The sequence below is a fragment of the Phyllobates terribilis genome, unplaced genomic scaffold, assembly GCF_046119375.1.
Source record: "Phyllobates terribilis strain yellow unplaced genomic scaffold, ASM4611937v1 Scaffold_5__5_contigs__length_657084704, whole genome shotgun sequence".
NCBI classification, from domain to species: domain Eukaryota; kingdom Metazoa; phylum Chordata; class Amphibia; order Anura; family Dendrobatidae; genus Phyllobates; species Phyllobates terribilis.
In genome coordinates this window covers 452,900,240-452,920,171 of record NW_027362765.1, presented here as the reverse complement: position 1 = coordinate 452,920,171, position 19,932 = coordinate 452,900,240, and the positions used below count along the sequence as shown (strand labels likewise).

The 19,932-nt window shown below is 44.0% G+C and overlaps 1 protein-coding gene across 1 annotated transcript in view; it reads right to left on the bottom strand.

Moving 5' to 3' along the window:
• Positions 1–1,866: 1,866 nt before the first annotated feature.
• Positions 1,867–19,932, bottom strand: part of PDCD11 (programmed cell death 11) — a 58,371-nt gene continuing 40,305 nt past the window's right edge. The window contains exons 30-36 of the mRNA XM_073685337.1: positions 19,521–19,619; positions 18,905–19,042; positions 16,686–16,906; positions 16,431–16,599; positions 15,434–15,587; positions 4,110–4,275; positions 1,867–2,345 (exon numbers count right to left, since the gene is read on the bottom strand). Coding sequence (XP_073541438.1) covers positions 2,174–2,345; positions 4,110–4,275; positions 15,434–15,587; positions 16,431–16,599; positions 16,686–16,906; positions 18,905–19,042; positions 19,521–19,619 — 1,119 coding nt within the window. The 3' untranslated portion in view covers positions 1,867–2,173. The remainder of the gene's footprint in view (positions 2,346–4,109; positions 4,276–15,433; positions 15,588–16,430; positions 16,600–16,685; positions 16,907–18,904; positions 19,043–19,520; positions 19,620–19,932) is intronic.

Here is a 19,932-nt window from a genome sequence, read left to right as displayed (position 1 = left end):
GAAGAGCTGCATCTGAAAAATGAAGAACAAGTATTAATAAAACACAACAGGGTTGGATCTGTTAGGATCCAGGTCTACCTCCTACAGACACTAAGCTTAAACTGGTGAGCTTGGTGCCTGTAGGCGGGTGTATACTGCGGAGGAGGAACTATTTCTTTTTTGCCTAGTGTCAACCTCCTAGCGACAACAGCATACACCCATGGTCCTGTGTCCCCCAATGAAGCGATAAAGAAATAATAATAATAAATAATTGTTCCTACGTGACCTGAAAGTCAAGAAGAATGGTGAATGGAGCATAGATTTTTATTTAAAAAAAACAACAACTTGGGAAATACTAGCTTAGTTGCAGTCATATGTCTATCCATCTGTCCCCCTACTTCATTGCTCACTTACCAAAAGCTGTGTTAGCCAAAAGTAGAGAGGTTAAACTATGATATAAATAAGGGCTTCTCAAACTGTGAGACGCCCCCTAGAGGCAATTTTCATAGAAGTGATCATATTCTGCACAGACCTTGCTACAAATAGTGCTGCAACATATTTGACTTATTCTACACTTATTTTAAGATTATACAAGCAGCGCGAGATAAAGCTTCGTAATCTGAACATGGACTTCTATAGCTGATGAGACCCAGAAATTTTCTTGTGTTGTCTAGAGAAGCCCCGGTATAGATAATGAGCAATAAATGGACCCTTTATTTCACAGAGTATATTAACATGTTAGGACAGTGAAGCTTTGTCTTGATTTTCAGGTTACATCTGGTATTTTAAAGGGAATGTCCATTACTGGTCTACCCCTTGCTTAAAGGTTGTAGTTCCGACTTATCACGAAAGGCTGCAGACTTGTGAATCCTCACTCAGCGCACAGTGAGGATTCTCCAGTTCCGATGGCGATACCCAGGGGTCATGTGACCGCAAGTATGCGATAAACATACTCTCCTGGCCACATTCCAACTAGATGTGCATGGCCTTGCTCAATTCACTCCATTGAGAGAGGCCGCGCACGTCTAGTTGGAATGTGGCCAGGAGTATGTAAATTGCATACTTGTGGTTACATGACTGCTTGGTCTCGGCACCGGAGAATCCTCACAGTGCAAGGATTCACAAGTCTGCAGTCACAGAGTAACTGCAGCCTTTCGTGATAAGCTTGGACAACCCCTTTAATCAATTCAGAGAAAATAAAATCAAAGTATACTTGCCTCCCACAGTGCTGCCATTCCAGCACCACTATTCCCAGGGGCTGTGTGACAATTCATCAATATTCTATTACAGCAGACAAGCGCTCTGACAAAAGAATGAAAGGCTGCAGCCAGCCAGCGGCCACTGATTTGTTGCAGTGGTCACATGGAACAACAATTTCACAACTCTCACTGGGAACAACAGCACTGTGAGAGACGAGTATACATTATTTTTATTTTCTATGGGGACCTGAATTGATTAAGCCTGGGTTGTCCAGTAATGGAGAGCCCCTTTAAAGTAAGAATATCATGTAGGCTGCATGCAAAAAGATATAGTATCACAATAGTCGTATAGTCAGGGCCTGATGATCATTGGTCAGCTGTAGGAACTGTGTCACCAGGAAGTTATTGTGAAACGGCCTCCATAGGTATGCTGAAAAGAGATCCATCCCTGCAAAATACCTAGTAAGAGAAGGGTTTCTGGTAGCACAATCTTGGGTAACCACATACCAATATACGTCCTTGTGGTTGCATCAGCCATGACAGAAGGGGGCTGGCTTAGCTAATAAACTAGACCACTTAGCCAGCTGCTTTCACGTGCATCAGTGATCTGAAGCAAATGCCGATGGGAAGAGAAGTTTGCTTTCTGTGCTGAAATGTACAATTGCAGTGGTGAATAGTGACCCCCGGCTGATTAAAAACAATTATTTATTTAATGGTTGGACAACCTCTTTACAGAGCAGCATTTATTTTATCACCTGTGTACAAAACGCCGCTGTATTCAATAAAATGCATACTGAAAATGGACTTTTGTTCGGTCTGAGTCTTCTCCGCGCAGAACTTCTGCATCTAATTAGCTTCCCAGAAGAAAGTCATTACATAAGCGACCATGTGGTTTCCACAACCACAAAAACAAGTCACAGGGACGAGTGGGATTTGGAGCTTTCCCACATCTGTACAAAGTCGGTAACACCAGTCCCACAGAGGAGGCGTGGGCTTCATGTCGTGGTCACAGAGCCCTTGGATTCTACATAGTTCAGAGCCTTCTCCTTCACCGCCTGAACACTCTTCGCGTTGCCCTGCGTCTTCTCGTACTCCAGGTAGCGCTTGAAGAAAAACTTTATTTTCTTTGGTGCCAAACTCAGATGAATGACGCGCTCAAAAATCTCCCTGTAAAAACAATGATGAGAATATTAATACATGGAAACCCATTATCAGACATAATGTTAAAGGGAACCCGAAACCGGTGTCTAATCTGCGGGCAGGGTGGTACACAGCAGGAGGAGCTGATCAGACAGAGACATTGGAGAAGATTCAGTAAAACTTGCATTTTATTAACTGAAGTCCTTGGTGTTCATATACATATGAATCAAGTGGGTGGTCCTACTCTGTGACAATCTTCAATGTATGACTGTGCATGCAGAGAGCTGTCAATCACTAGTAAGACCGCCCACCGGACTCATTTATAGTGTACAGCCCCCTTTAAAGAGATTGTCTACTACTTTTTACTATTTTGTCATCAATGTCTGTCTGGCCGGGGTCCGATACCCGGCACCCCCCGCTGATCAGCTCTTACCAGTGTCGGCAGCCGGAAGTACTCGCTTGCAGAGCTGGCCGTCTTCTGACAGTGGCCGCCACAGGGTTCAACAAATCTGCCTCCTATTCAGATCAATGGGGGGCAAATGTGTTGTGCCCTGCGGTGGCCACTGTCAGAAGACGACCAGCTCTGCAAGCGAGTACTTCCGGCTGCCAACACCGAGCACAACTGATCGGTGGAGGTGCCGGGTGTCGGACCCAGGCTGATCAGAAATTGATGACCTATCCTAAGAATAGGCCATCAATGTAAAAGCAGTGGACAACCCCTTTAAGCATTACATTGTAAGCTTTGTATTGTGATCACTTCTTTATGACTGACAAAGGTTAGAATAAGATGGATGCTTTTTTTCACCCAAAACCAGTGCCACATCTGTGTAGTATTGCATCTCACCACCATTCATCTCAATGAAGCCGACTTGCAATACCAGATATGACCAATAGACAGGAGTGGCACTATATTTTTATCCAATATTGTAAACCCCTTTAACCTTCAGTTAGTCGTGCCTAAATACTGACACTTTAGGCACTGACACAAGCACCTCGCTGTGACATGAGTAGTCGACGCTATGTCTTGCGATGCCTGAAGGAGGGAAGACTGAGCTAATAAGCTACCGAAACGGATGGTTATCTACCTTCCATACTTGCAGAAATATGATAAAAAACAAACACACTTGGGGTCCAATGGACCCACGCAACTAAGACAGGGAATAAAATATAAAAGAGAAAGTGCTGTCAGAACCAACTGTAACTTCCCCGCTCAGTGCTCTCCATTCATCTCCACTTCTTCCTGCCTCACCATTGACTTAAACGGGTATTCTCAAGCTTGAAAATTATCCTTTTTGCATTGAATAGGGGATAACTTCCCTCGCTGGGGTCCGACTGATCCCCAGAACAGGCGTTCTGGTTAAACAGTCGATCATGCACACTGCCGCGCCTTTCATTCTTAATGGGAGCTCGTGAACGCTGCGCTAACTCCGGCGCTTCCCTAGAGGATGAATGGAGCAGCAGTGCACATTACTGAACTCTGATTCAGACTCCCGGTTCTTGGGATTGGTATAGGTACTAGCGGCTGGATCCCCAGCGATAAGTTTGGAAGTTATCCCCCAAGACAAACCCCTTTAATACAATGCAGAATAAGCCAACCTTTTCCCAAGCCCCACGGGCACAGTCAGTCACCGCTGGATCTACCCTGGCACATAACTATATTCCTTTACATCAGTGTGAGACTACATTTCCCAGCATGGCGTACACACTGAGTGTTATAGCTTCACATTGACTAAATACAAACAAAGCTCTGAACGTTTTGCAAGGTCCAACCAATAAAGTAACAGTGCTCACCGGATTTCCTTCTTGCTGCCATATTTCACCATCATGTCGATGTACACAGACCAGATGTCTGTGCGTTTCGGGTAGCTGCTCAATGTGCTTTCAAACAAGGCCTTGGCTCGTACAGTATCTCCCATGCGGAACTCCAGCTGAGCAAACTTGGAGATCAGATCCACATCTGAGAATAAGAGAAGAACGTTACACTGTTGCCTAAAACCTACATTTATAAGCATAAATTTAAACCTTTTTTGAAAATTTCCAAAAACCTAAATGTCATTGACAACAGTTCAGAAAATGGCTAAAAATCACAAACCACAACACACAGGATGAGTAAGCCGGACAAAATGTGTTTGACATTAAAACAAATTACCTGTCCAGAATATCATACTAGCTCTTAGTGCTTCTCCCAGCACAGCTCCAATTGACTGACAGGTCTTTCTCGTGTGTATATAGGGAGAGACCTGTCAATCACTTGCAGTAGGGCGAGGAGAAGGTGGCCTGGGTGGGCCACATCGGACAAGTCAGGTCTCTTAATGGTCCCCAGCTGGCTTTTCAAACCATGTTTACTCTGAACTACTATTGACACCTTACATATCTGGTCGATAGTCCACTTTCTCTGCCCAGGAGGCGGCAATGGCCCATTCACAGTGATCTCTCAAATCCCCTGGAACTGCCCTATCACTTGATGAATAAGCTCTAATGGCCTCTCTAATCCACCTAGCTAAAGTACTATTCAAAACTGTTATCCCTTTCCTGGGGCTTTGGAAGGAGACGAATGACAGTCTCTTCCTCCACGGCCTTGTAACCAAAACATTTTATCAGGCATCTCCAAACATCTAAGGCTGCGTGCCTACTATGAGTTTTTCAAGTGTTTTTGCAACGGAATTTCCGCAGCGAAAATGCTTAAAAAACACTTGGTAATACAGTTATATGAAAAAGTTTGGGCACCCCTATTAATCTTAAGCTTAATGTTTTATAAAAATTTGTGTTTTTGCAACAGCTATTTCAGTTTGATATATGTAATAACTGTTGGACACAGTAATGTTTCTGCCTTGAAATGAGGTTTATTGTACTAACAGAAAATGTGCAATCTGCATTCAAACAAAATTTGACAGGTGCATAAGTATGGGCACCCTTATCATTTTCTTGTTTTAAATACTCCTACCTACTTTTTACTGACTTACTAAAGCACTTTTTTTGGTTTTGTAACCTCATTGAGCTTTGAACTTCATAGCCAGGTGTATGCAATCATGATAAAAGCTACTTAAAGTGGCCACTTGCAAGTTGTTCTCCTGTTTGAATCTCCTATGAAGAGTGGCATCATGGGCTCCTCAAAACAACTGTCAAATGATCTGAAAACAAAGATTATTCAACATAGTTGTTCAGGGGAAGGATACAAAAAGCTGTCTCAGAGATTTAACCAGTCAATTTCCACTGTGAGGAACATAGTAAGGAAATGGAAGAACACAGGGACAGTTCTCGTTAAGGCCAGAAGTGGCAGGCCAAGAAAAACATCAGAAAAGCAGAGAAGAAGAAAGGTGAGATCAGTCAAGGACAATCCTCAGACCACCTCCAGAGAGCTGCAGCATCAACTTGCTGCAGATGGTGTCACTGTGCATCGGTCAACTATACAACGCACTTTGCACAAGGAGAAGCTGTATGGGAGAGTGATGCGAAAGAAGCCGTTTCCGCAAGCACGCCACAAACAGAGTCGGCTGAGGTATGCAAAAGCACATTTGGAGAAGCCAATTTCTTTTTGGAAGAAGGTCCTGTGGACTGATGAAACCAAGATTGAGTTGTTTGGTCATACAAAAAGGCGTTATGCATGGCGGCAAAAAAACACAGCATTCCAAGAAAAACACTTGCTACCCACAGTAAAATTTGGTGGAGGTTCCATCATGCTTTGGGGCTGTGTGGCCAATGCCGGCACCGGGAATCTTGTTAAAGTTGAGGGACGCATGGATTCCACTCAGTATCAGCAGATTCTTGACAATAATGTTCAAGAATCAGTGATAAAGTTGAAGTTACGCAGGGGATGAATCTTTCAGCAAGACAATGATCCAAAACACCGCTCCAAATCTACTCAGGCATTCATGCAGAGGAACAATTACAATGTTCTGGAATGGCCATCCCAGTCCCCAGACCTGAATATCATTGAACATCTGTGGGATCATTTGAAGAGGGCTGTCCATGCTCGGCGACCATCAAACTTAACTGAACTGGAATTGTTTTGTAAAGAGGAATGGTCAAAAATACCTTCATCCAGGATCCAGGAACTCATTAAAAGCTACAGGAAGCGACTAGAGGCTGTTATTTTTGCAAAAGGAGGATCTACTAAATATTAATGTCACTTTTCTGGTGAGGTGCCCATACTTATGCACCTGTCAAATTTTGTTTGAATGCAGATTGCACATTTTCTGTTAGTACAATAAACCTCATTTCAAGGCAGAAACATTACTGTGTCCAACAGTTATTACATATATCAAACTGAAATAGCTATTGCAAAAACACCAATTTTTATAAAACAATAAGCTTAAGATTAATAGGGGTGCCCAAACTTTTTCATATAACTGTACGTGCCCCATGGTCCCCAATGATGATCCGCATGTGCTGTGCACATGCTGCGGAAATTTCCGCTGCGGATTAACATTGCGGAAAAATATGCAGCAGGTCCATTCATTTTGCTGACACGCAGCGTAATTGCCGCCATTGACTTGCATTGAATCGCATAATATCCGCATGACTACATGTGGACATGCAGATATTAAGCGATTCAATGTGCGGATGGTACCCGGGTCTGGAGAAGAGGAGACTCTCATCCAGACCCGGGTACCATGGTACCTGTAAAAAAAAGAATTTAAATAAAAAATAAACATTATACTTACCTTCCGATGGCCCCTGGTCTCCTCCTCCGGTGCGTCCGGTCTCTTGTACGGCTCGCGATGGTCTAAAAGGACCTTTCATGACGTCATTTAGTCATGTGACAGGTCACGCGACCGCTGACTTCAGCGGTCGCGTGACCTGTCACATGATTAAATGACGTCATGAAAGGTCCTTTTAGACCACCGCGAGCCGTAAAAGAGACCGGACACACTGGAGGAGGAGACCGGGGGCCATCGGAAGGTGAGTATGATTTTTTATTTTTTACTATTTTATTCTTTTTTATAACTATTAACTTTGTCACATTATATAAATCCATGCCGTTTGCATGGATTTATATAGTGTTGTCAAGCACTTTCCAAGTAATGCTAAAGTCACTTGGAAAAGCGCTTGATAACCCGCATGCGGAAATGCATGCAAAAACGCTAGACAAACGCTTCTACCTGGCAGGAAAAACGCATGTAAAATCCGCATGCGTTTTTCCTGCCAGGGAGATGCGGAAAGAAGCTGCAGCATTTCTGCATCGTGGGCACTTAGCCTAAGGTGTGAAATTTTTCTTCCCTAGAATTCCTGGAGTAGTAAGAAGGGAGGACAACCTCCTGACTTATATGGAACTCAACTAAAAAGAAAAAAAGGCTGGGTGGCACTCTTAGAGGGTGCACAAATAGGATACCACTCCAGAAGTAAGAAAAATAGATTTGGAACTCCAAGATTTCATGCAGAAAAAATAAATTTATTGTGCAAAACAATCCAGTTTGTTGCCAATATATGTTAACGTTTCGGCATGTTTACACTGTGTTCCAAATATTATGCAAATATTTTCTCAGATTTTCCCAAAATTACCTACATGAATTGCAGTCATTGTAATTTTCCAGTCAAATAACTATTAGGGTATGTGCACACGATGCAGAAATGCTCAGGATTTTTTCCTGAGCGTTTCTGCATCTCTCTGGCAGGAAAAAACGCATGCGGATTGTACATGCGGTTTCCTGCCAGGGACATGCGGAAATGAAGCGGTCTTCACTTTCATTTCCGCATGCGGGTTGACAAGCGCTTCCCAAGCGATTTTAGCATCACTTGGAAAGTGCTTGTCAACTTCACACTATATAAATCCATGCAACCGGCATGGATTTATATAGTGTGTGAATGTCAAAAAATAAAAAATAAATCTATACTTTACCCTCTGATGGCCCCCGGTGTCCTGCTTCATCGGTCCCGGCTGCCGGCAGTGAAGACTTTAGGACCTTCCGACGTCAGCGTCACGTGACCCGTCGCATGACTCTGACGTCAGCGAAGGTCCTTCATTCAACCGCGAAGTGCCCGGGAAGCCGGCAGGAAGCAGCGCGGGCCGTCAGAAGGTGAGAATATATATATTTTTTATTTTATTCTTTTTTTTTTAATGGTACCTGGGTCTGGATGAGAGTCCTCTCATCCACACCCGGGTACCATCCGCACATTAGACCGCATGAAAAGCGCATCAACATATACAGTGATGCGGATTCCATGCGGTCTAATGCAAGTCAATGGCGGCAAAAGAGCAGCGTTTCCGCAAAATTAATTGACATGCTGCGGATTTCTGACCGCAGCGTTTACGCTGCGGAAAAATCCACATCATGGGCACAGCACATGCGGATTTCCATTGGGGAACATTGCTGCCCTTCTACCATGCGTTTTTCATGCGTTTCCGCGGCGTTTACGCAACTGCAAAAACGCAGCGGAAACGCATGAAAAACGCATCGTGTGAACTCAGCCTTAGAGTACAATTGAAAGGTTTTTGTACAAACTGCCTATGATAACAGTATATTTTAAAAAAAATAAAAAACAAACTGCACTCAAAATGCATGTTCCAAATTATTATGCACAGCAGAGTTTTCAACCTTTTCATTTTAATAAAGAACAAAAAAAATGGTCATTTTTGAAATTATAAGCATTAGCAGGTTATTACAAACTGAAATCAAACAGTTTTCAACTCAAAACTTTATTCTAGGTGATGTTACATTTGCACATAGGACCCCTTGTTCGAAAGGAGCTTCTGAACTCTCTCGTCCATTGAATTTGTCAGGTTTTGGATGGTTTCTGCTTCAATTGTTTTGCATGAGGACAGAATACCCTCCCAGAGCTGTTGCTTAGATGTGAACTGCCTCCGCCATCATAGACACTCCTTTTGATGATGCTCCAGAGGTTCTCAATGGGATTGAGGTCAGGGGAGCATGGGTGCCACACCATAAGTTTGTCCCCTTTTATGCCCATAGCAACCAGAGATGCAGATGTGTTATGTGCAGCATGAGACGGGGCATTATCATGCATGAAAATGATCTTGCTGCGGAATGCAAGGTTTTTCTTCTTGAACCATGGAAGGAAGTGCTGTTTGAGAAACTCAACATACATTATGGAGTTCATCTTTACCCCTTCAGGGATCCTAAAAGGGCCGACAATCTCTCTCCCCATGATTCCAGCTCAAAACATTACTCCACCTCCTCCTTGTTAGCGCCGTAGCCGTGTTTGCATGGGGTGTCCATCAACCAGCCATCCTCCACTCCATCCATCTGGACCATCGAGATCATTTCATGCATGATAATGCCCCGTCTCATGCTGCACATAACACATCTGCATCTCTGGCTGCTATGGGCATAAAAGGGGACAAACTTATGGTGTGGCCCCCATGCTCCCCTGACCTCAACCCCATTGAGAACCTCTGGAGCATCATCAAAAGGAGTGTCTATGATGGCGGGAGGCAGTTCACATCTAAGCAACAGCTCTGGGAGGGTATTCTGTCCTCATGCAAAACAATTAAAGCAGAAACCATCCAAAACCTGACAAATTCAATGGACGAGAGAGTTCAGAAGCTCCTTTCGAACAAGGGGTCCTATGTGCAAATAAAACTTTATTCTAGGTGATGTTACGAGTTGAAAACTGTTTGATTTCAGTTTGTAATAACCTGCTAATGCTTATAATTTCAAAAATGACCATTTTTCTGTTCTTTATTAACATGAAAAGGTTGAAAACTCTGCTGTGCATAATAATTTGGAACATGCATTTTGAGTGCAGTTTGAGTTTTTTATTTTTTTAAATATACTGTTATCATAGGCAGTTTGTGCAAAAACCTTTCAATTGTACTCTAATAGTTATTTGACTGGAAAATTACAATGACTGCAATTCATATAGGTAATTTGGGAAAATCTGAGAAAATATTATTTGCATAATAATTTGGAACACAGTGTATTGGCCTTCTTCAGAACAGAATGTTGTAGCTGAGTAAGTATGGCTGGAGAAAGAGCCAGGGATTGTTATTGTTAGAAAAATACATGCATCAGAAAGTCCTGTATGGCGCTGTGAGGAAAAGCACCAAAGTGCTAGGAGAAAGGAGCGCCTGATTCGAAAGGCATTCAACCATATGCAGATGTTCTCTGAGATCCAGTGCGCAAAATCTTTTTTTACTTTTCTGTCTTGTTTGTTTGCAAACAGGTCTGTGTCGGGGAAACCCCATAACTCTACTATATGCTGGAAAACCATCTGATTCAGGCCCCACTTTTCTTGCCTCGACCAATTGTGGCTTAAAAAGTCTGCCTTGCTGTTTTGGTTCCTTCTTATATGCAGTGCTGTCAATGAAGAGCGATGAGCCCCCGCTACCTGAAAGATTTGCTCCGTTATCGTCATTAGCGAATTCCTTCCTGGTGATTGATCTATGCTACTGTCACTCTGTTGTCCAATAGGATATGACCATGCCGGCCCTGTACTGATGAATGCAGCTTCTCCACCGCATACTTCACCGTCAATAGTTCTTTCAGGTTGGAGGACACTAACCTTTCCTCTCTTGTCCAACCACCCTTGACCAGACAGTCCTCTAAATGTGCTCCACATCCTCTTGGACTTGCATCCATGGTTGTAACACTCGGAACCGGATTTTCCCAAGGGACTCCCCTTGATAAATTTTCAATACTTTACCACCAATGGAGAGACTTGACTGTCACCGATGAAAGAGTTACCCTTCCAACTAAAAGCCCTTTTAGCGCATTTTCGCTTATCAAGATTTCTCGTTATTTTCTGCTGGAATACAAGATGTCAGAGACCCCAGCAACAACATGGCCTTCCTAAGAGTCATGGTAGGATTTTTTCTATCGCCTTTAGATCCTGGTCTGATGCCTTTTCTATTTTTTCCTTCTGGCGGTTAACAGCTTTTGATTGCAGTCTAAAAGAAGCCTTAAAAAGATCTAAACTCTCAAGGAAACTAGTCTTGACTTCTTCAAGTTCAGAAACCAACCTAGATTTGTTAAGGTGGCTCTGGCACATTCTGAGAACTGCAGTGTTCGATTGTATTGCCTATAATCAAAAAATCATCTAAGTATGGTACTAGAAGGGTCTTCTGTTCCCGAAAATGAGCTGTATGTGCTATAACCTTTGTAAAAACTCATGGGGCTTCAACTGGAACCCTAACCCTGATCTTTCGGTCTATGGCTAGAGCCACCCTCGGGAACTTCTGATCTTCCATATGAATTAGAAACAGAAGCTTTATAGTCAATTTTACAGACTTCGTCTTGAAAGGCCGGTCTCTTAGGAACTTGTTTAGATATTTCAGGTTGATGATACCGAAGGTGGAGTGCGGCTTTTTTTCATCAAGAAAAGAGAACAGAAACCCTCTCCCTTCTCCACTGGAACTTCTATAAGGACTGATTATTGTACCAGCTCCCGATCTTCTGTTTCTAGGGCTAACTGTTCCCCGAGACCTGAGGAGCTGTTACCACAAAGGTCTATGGGAGAACAGCCAGGAACACCAATCTCAGGCCAGACCACCTGCATGACGAGATTCTCGCACAGGCAGGGAGGAAGAAAGAAAAAGCATTCCCCCTACCTGGGAAATGGCATCATCGGGATGATTTTTTGACTCTCCGGGGAGAGACCCTCCAACATGAACCCTCTATCCTTTCTCCGCCAGGCTTCCCACTTTCCTTGATCTCTTGAAGGTCTTCTGTGACCATATCTCCTCTTTCAAAAGGACCAATTAGGAAGTAGTTTCTTGCCATCTCCAGCCTTGTCTAGGATGTCATTAAGCATGGGACCAAAAAGATATTCTCCTTCACATGGGATGGAACGCAGTTTGAATTTTGATTGGATATTGCCGGGCCAGAATTTAGGGAACAGGGCCCTTCATGCTGCGTTGGAGAGAACTGCCAACCTAGCTACTAATCTCACCGAACCTGCAGATGCATCTGCTAGGAATGACGCTGCTCCCTGCGTTAACAGCATGATGGCCAAGATGTTCTCTCTTGCGACTTTATTCCTAAGCTGGCTATCCAATTGGTCTAGCCAGACCATCATGGATCTAGCTAGAAAGCCGGCTTCATTGCTCCTGCCGAGGATTCCCAGGCATTTAATTAGCCATTTGCCTTCTTATCCAAGGGATCATTAAGTATCCCTATGTCCTAAAAGGGCAAGGAAAATTTCTTTGACAACATGGCCCCCAACCACATCTATTTTTTGGTGCTTTATCCCACAGAGTGGTCTCCTCCTCCTTGAAGGGATATTTTCTCTTCTATGATGAGGGCAGCACATCTTTCCCCTCTGGTGTTTTCCATTCGTCTGTATTTCTCATGCACTGGAAAGGTTTGTTGTTTTTTCTGCTTCAGACCTCCGAACATGATGTCTTGCACTGACTTCTGGGCTTCCACTTCTATTATGCCCATGGTGGACCTTACTGGCTTGACCAACCGATCAGTATCATCCACCGGAAAGCATGGGCGACCCCCTGCACCATTGTCTGAGGAAGAAGAGGAATCCGAGGACACACATCCCCCCCCCCCTCTGATTTCTCAATTCCTCGGAATCAGATGACAAGGGTGTTAACTTTTTCCCCTTCCTACGTTTGTCGCCTTCATGGTGGATGAAGTATTTAAGGCAATTTTTCACCTCTGCTTAATAACTGATATCAGCTCAATAGCATAGGTAAGGGGATTCTTCACATACGGTCTTCTCAATAGAGGTGCGGCAGAGATTTTCTGCAATAGGCTGGATAATCCTTTTCTGCAAAGCGCACACTCTTATGTTTGAGCTTTGCTATGCATTTCTTAGGCCTCTCATAATGAATAAACAAAAGAGAGAACGACCTATTACAGGGGTGAACCTTCTCGAAGATCACTCACCAATCAGCGCCTAGGAAAGGTACTGGATTCGGAGGTGGAATTAAATCACCTGAGTGATCTCCTCTGGGGGCTATACTACAGCTCTGCTGGCTGGTCTTACTGTCGCCTCTGGAGTTACCAGTAAAAACGCCACTGCCACTGTTGCGCCGAGGCTGTTACTGCTTCTGCCGCTGGTGCTGCGGCTCCATGCCAAACTGGAAGGAGTGCCGGAGCCACCGGTCTTCTGGTGGTCTTAAACTACATTTAAAAGCGCCTCCCTCTAATTGGCCACCTCCTCTGGACCTCTCACTAAAGTGTATTACACTTCAGAGTCAAACGTAATCGGTGCGCTCATCAGATGCAGCGGCCGGCAGAAATGCTGCAGCCGCCGCCCCCACGCCAATTAAAGCCCCCATTAGACCCGCTGCGGTTCTTCCAAGACCCGCACACTGCGCTCACCAGGCAGGACTAGGCAAGCCTTCGTTCTGCCACCAGACACTCGGTGTATACGTTCCCCCTCAAGGACAAGATGCGGAGGAGATGTTCTGTCCCTTTTATTCTGTAGGTTTCCTGTCCTTGATGGGTGAATCCCCCCTCGTGGTGCTGTCATGGGTGAAAGGAAAATCAAAGCTGGATAGACCATTTTTTTAAAACTTTCAGAAATTATTTTTTTTTAGTGGTGGATTGAGTTCTCATGTGCCAATATACACATAAACCTGAGTGGTGTGTGGACTTTGCACATGTCTGTAGCTAAAAATCAAGGAAACGTTTTCAGCGGGTTCTTTGTTCTTACAACTGGAGACACAGGTGTTCCTGTTCCTCAGAGGCCACAACTTCACAATGGAGTAGGTGGGCAGAAGTCTGTTGGCATCACATACTATCAGCTTTGCCCTCCTGCTTTATCAGCTAGGATGCATTAATATTTACACCAGAGTGAAGTTAAAAGTATGATCCTACTGAAAAAATGTCCATCAGTGCTGAATACAACTATTCAGCCCCGACAAATTGAAAGGACTTCATTTGAGCAATTACCATCACACCCACATGCCATTGAACTCGCTGCTCACTTATTCAGCAGGTGCATCTTCTTGGCCTGGAGGCATTTTCAAGCCGACTTCTGAAAGAAGTACTCACTGTTATGTTGCTATTTACCAGGTTGTGCTGAACCAGAGAGAAAGGAAGAATGAAAAAAATCAAGTCTGCCACTTTGCCTAATCTCCCTTATTCACCATCATGTCAAGCTGTCAGTATCACCGCTCCATGGCCACTCATGACGTGTGAAGCTGAATGACCTGGCGTGCGTCACTCAGACGGTGCACAATCCAGCGCCTGCTATGGCCAGGCATGAACAGCGAGGAACGGTCGTACCATGGTGTTCCTCCGAATATACTTTAAGGGTTAGACTCTAAGACCTGTAAGCATTCATTGCGATCGGTCACTGTAGATGTAAGGGCAGGAGCAGACGACCATTTTCTCTCCATCCAAGAAAATTGGTCCGATTAAGCTAATCACACTCAGAGTTTGATAAGAGTGGGATCCAACTTTCTTGGAACTGGAGAAAAAAAAAAAAGTTTCTCCACTTTCTCAATTATGACAGTCGGTGAGAATCGGACCGCAATTGGATGTCATCAGAGTTCGGCCCGATTTTTTTCACAGACCCAAAGACACGGATGGGCGAATGCCATCTGATTCTAGAAGGCAAATTGTACATGCTGCAATTTTTTTTTCCTTGGACCAAGTGAAAAAGACGTGTGCAGCCCCATCGAATACCATGGGTATGAGTGTAATCCATTAAAACCACAAAGAGCACTCATCCGATTAAAACGGTGGTCTCCACGAGCCCTGACAAACAGAACAGGTCTTCATGGAGACCCAAACTATTCCCAGAGACGGACGAGTGGGGTACAACGATGTATTCATGTGGATGGAGAAGACTGTACCAACCACCATTGTATGAAAAGGATTCTGGCCATGAGGCGGGCAATGAGGGTCTCTATTTACTGTACCGTTTACATCTAATAAAAGCTTGTGTGTTTGTAAAACATCCATAGGTGCCCATGCACCAGACGGGGATGATTTTGGCCTCCGTCTGGTGGGAATCCAGCAGGGTTAGCTTTTCTTTTGGTATGGATTAGCACAGCAGATTGCACCATTTCATTCAGCCAATGGGTGAAGAATATGACAGGGGTTAAATGTATACGTCCAACATTTCTATCGAGAGGTTGACGAAAGGTTTTAGCAACATCTGGATTCCTCCAGACTTACAGTGCCCGTGTGCGGCCCCCTGGACGAAGCCTGATCTTTTACCTAAACGCTCAGGCCCATGAATTTGCTACTCACGTTCTCTATCTGGAACACACTTCAGGGCTTGCTGCAGCAGTCTGTGCGTGGCCTCGGACTGGCCTTGTTTCAGGAGGAACGTGGCGTATTTCCACCAGACGGACTTCTCCTGCCGGAATCGCTTCACCATGTTTTTGTACAAATCTTCAGCCTCCTGGAAACGAACAAAAAAAAAAGCGAGATATTTACACCTTACTTAAAATTACACCTTACATAAAGATGGGTTTCTGCACCATGTCCATTTGTATGAGTAACACAATGTGGATTGGAAAAAGGAAAAATCTGCAAAAGACCGATAATATCTTCCAATTTTCCTGGATCTGACCCACAATCTAATGAGTATGGCGGCCTACAGACTTCTCTCCTTACACAAACTTGGGGGACATAGATCCGGAATGTTGAAGTTCAACATCCCCTGGAGACAAAAAGCTGACAGAAGAGTCTCCGGCATCACTTTACTTTTCTCTTTCCATGGAAAACATTTGCGCACTCCGCCAATAAGAGCAGGCATGTGTACGTGAGAGATTGTTTAATTCCGAATGAATCTAATGTGTATGGGCACCTCAAAAATGGTCAGATGAGCAAAAGGGAAGGAAGAATCAGGAGGCCGTGCATAAAAAACATTCAGACGTCTGCTGGGCAGCTTCATGTCATGTCATATTTTACAGTCGGGGAGAAGGGCCTCATTGTCGGAAGAATAGAAGGAACAAGGCAAAGAGAAAGACCAACAACCCAATGGCTTGATACTATCAAGATAATGTCAGAGAAGACCCTGGTGGACCTATCTAGACTGCACAACATCAATCTTCTAACAGATCATTCATCCATCAAGTCGCCATGACTCGAGATCGAGCTAAAGTCCGTTATTAATAACAATTGACTGGATTTTTTTTTTACCTAAAAATGAGCAGATACTGAATCGGTCTCATAGTCGACCTAAGAAGCAGTCAGATCTGGAGATTGGTTGGTTGTTCTTGTTGCAGATCATGATCTTTACCTTAAACTTTTCAGACTTTATGTAAATGTCTACCAAATTCTGAAAGGCTTTCAGAGGATCATTGTACTGAATGGCTCGTTCAAAAACTTTCTGTAGGGTCTCCTCCGTCCCAAAGGTGTTCTCCAAATTAAGCATAGCGACCCAAACACTCAGCTTCTCCTGCTCCTCTCTGAAATGGTTAAAAGACATCAGTGAAATAGTTAAAGTGCTCCACCCTGAGGACATACGAGGAGGAGCGGCGGATGATCTCCTTACCGGAAGTAAATGGTCTGCAGGGCTCTTTCGGCCACCGCCCGTGCTTGCTCCAGTTCGCTGGCCTGGAGGTGGTAATCTATGTACTGGATCCAGTTGGCGGAGTTGTTTGGAGAACTTATCACAAGACGCTCAAACTCGTGCACCGACTGTGGCGGCTGGTTTGGATCCGCGACTTGCATCTTTGCTTGCGGTTTTTGCTGATCTTTTTTAGTTTTCTTAGTCTGAAAAAAAATTAGGATAAAAAATTGTCTAGGTACTCGCATTCATTTTCAAAGATGGCAGGGTTGTATTAAAAAAATCTAATTCTGGAAAAAAGGTCTAAATTCAGGAAATTTCCATGTGAGTTTATGGACGCTCATAACTAGAGAGAACTGCAGACACTTCGAATCGAATAAGTATCACATGAGCCCAGTTCTCCCAAATAAGTGAGGGCCCCAGAAGGACCCCCCCCCCCATCAGGCATTTATGGCATATACTGCTGAAATTCCATAAATGTAGAAAATCAGTATACACTTTAATTTAATACAGTTATCAAGAAAAGGTTTTATGGGACTTGAGGTCATTTATACCAGATCAGTGAGCATTTGATTGCTGGCTCCCCACAATTAGAAGATTGAAGGGACCATTGGTGCTGGAACCACTTGTTGTCGACCAGTTCCTGTACTTTTTGTCCTGGCTGTGCCTGGTATTGCAGCTCTTCCCGAGCTCACTCCCCTTAATTCAATGGGACTGAGCTGGGAGTCACGTGACGCCAAGAATGCGATCTACACACATGCAGTCACGTGCTGACTAGACATGAACAGGCTCGCTCAATACAAGTGAAGTGAGTGAGGACAGACACGTCTAGTTGAAATGTGGCCGGAAGTCTGCAAATCGTATACGTGCAGTCACGTGACCGCTCGCTCTCAGTGTCGACACCGGAGAATCCTGACAATGTGCGCGGTGAGGATTCAAAAGTTTGCAATCACACATAGTGCCTGGTCAAGCCCCCCTCTGTGAACGTCTCTCTCCATTGTAGTCTATAGCAGTTAGATAAGTGACCTATCTATCAACGTCAATGGCTGTCCACTCTCCCCAGTCCCTCAAGCTCGCTGCCTTGGGGTAACCCTGGACTCGGAACTCTCCTTCAAACCACATATCCAAGCGCTTTCCATTTCCTGCTGACTCCAACTCAAAAATATCTCCCGGATCCGCACATTCCTAAACCATGAATCTGCAAAAACACTATTGCACGCCCTCCTCATCTCCCGCCTTGACTACTGCAACCTCGTGCTCTGTGGCCTCCCCTCTAACACTCTCGCACCCCTCCAATCTATCCTAAACTCCGCTGCCCGACTAATCAACCTGTCCCCCGCTATTCCCCGGCCTCTCCCCTCTGTCAATCTCTTCACTGGCTCCCCATTGCTCAGAGACTCCAGTTCAAAACCCTAACCATGACATACAAAGCCATCCACAACCTGTCTCCTCCATACATCTGTGACCTAGTCTCCCGATACATACCTGCAGACAACCTCCGATCCTCACAAGATCTCCTGCTCTACTCCCCTCTTATCTTCTCCTCCCACAACCGTATACAAGATTTCTCTCGAGCATCCCCCCTACTCTGGAACTCTCTACCCCAAAGTATCAGACTCTCGCCTACCGTGGAAACCTTCAAAAGGAACCTGAAGACCCACCTCTTCCGACAAGCCTACAACCTGCAGTAACCCTCGCTCCACCAATACCGCTGCACGACCAGCTCTACCCTCACCTACTGTATCCTCACCCATCCCTCGTAGATTGTGAGCCCTCACGGGCAGGGTCCTCGCTCCTCCTGTACCAGTCGCTGTCACACTGTGTTCAAGATTATTGTAATTGTTCTTGTATTATACCCCTTTTTCACATGTAAAGCGCCATGGAATAAATGGCGCTATAATAATAAATAATAATAATAAGTGCCACACACTAAAATGGAGAGTGCCACATGCATGCCCACCCTGCGCAGCATTATACAGCCTATTGCATGCAACAGGACCCCTGTCTTCCCAAGAGGTGGTGGTCCACCCGATCATATATTGAGCAGTGTCTTACAGACACCTCATATCTATTATTGGAATTCTTTTTAATTACTTAAAGAAGAATATAAATGAAGAATATCTGGTCTGCAGGTTTATTCCATAATAATAAATAGACAAATGACCACTAAAATCTGACAAATGTAACAGATAAGCTCCTGGTACCTTAGTCTCTTCTTCACCTTCTTCGTCTTCACTGTCTGTACTGCTCTTAGTTTCTCCAGCGATAGAAGTTTTGAGGTTATATAATGTAACGTCCCAAGAGAATCCAGAAGAGACCTGGAGCCGAGGGGCAGGGGTTTTCTGAGGATCACAGAAAAAACAAAACTGGTACCAAAGCCGAACAGGAATGACATATATACAAGACAGGATTGTTTTCAAACTGTATAATTATATATACATATATAACTAACACACACACTATATAATGTTAGATAGAGATATATATATATATATATATATATATATATATATATATATATATATATATCTATCTATATATACACATATATACATATACACACACACTATGTATGTACATAAACACAAATACTGTATATAGAGTACCGCTATAATATGGCATCCGATGAAGCACACTGCTGTCTAATTCTATGGATATATATATATCTCTGACATATCAGCCATTTAATTAGCACTTCAGAGGCAGGACCACCAACGATGAACACCCCTTTAAGGTGCTACATATATAGCTATAAAGTCGGAGTTTCTTCCCTGCTGAGTTATTCTTCTTTAATGTGTCACGTCCGGCCCTGTGACCCACCTCTTGCTTCCGTTTTTGGCTCTTTGACTCATTCTCTCGGCAGTAAACCTCCACACCGCTGTCCTCGTCATCTTTTGGTTCTTCTCTTTTTTTCTTATTCTATTTAAAGCCCAAATAATAAGAGACAAATCATTAATACCAGATAAAAGTATAAAAAGAGCAGCAAAAACTGACGAAAGCAAAGCCATTACTCGACACGGCTGGTAACGTCACTGCAGGTCTGACTCGATGCACTGGTGTGAACATTGGTTTACCTATGCTACATAACATAAGTCGAGGGGCTTCAGTCGTCCACCAGCTGAAGGTGGAACTGTTTGGTAGGAGATAACCCTCCTGTTCCCTGCAGGTATTGTACAGGACTGACGGCTTGTTTAATAATTATGTGTTTAGTTTAGTGTTCCTTTAATAGAGG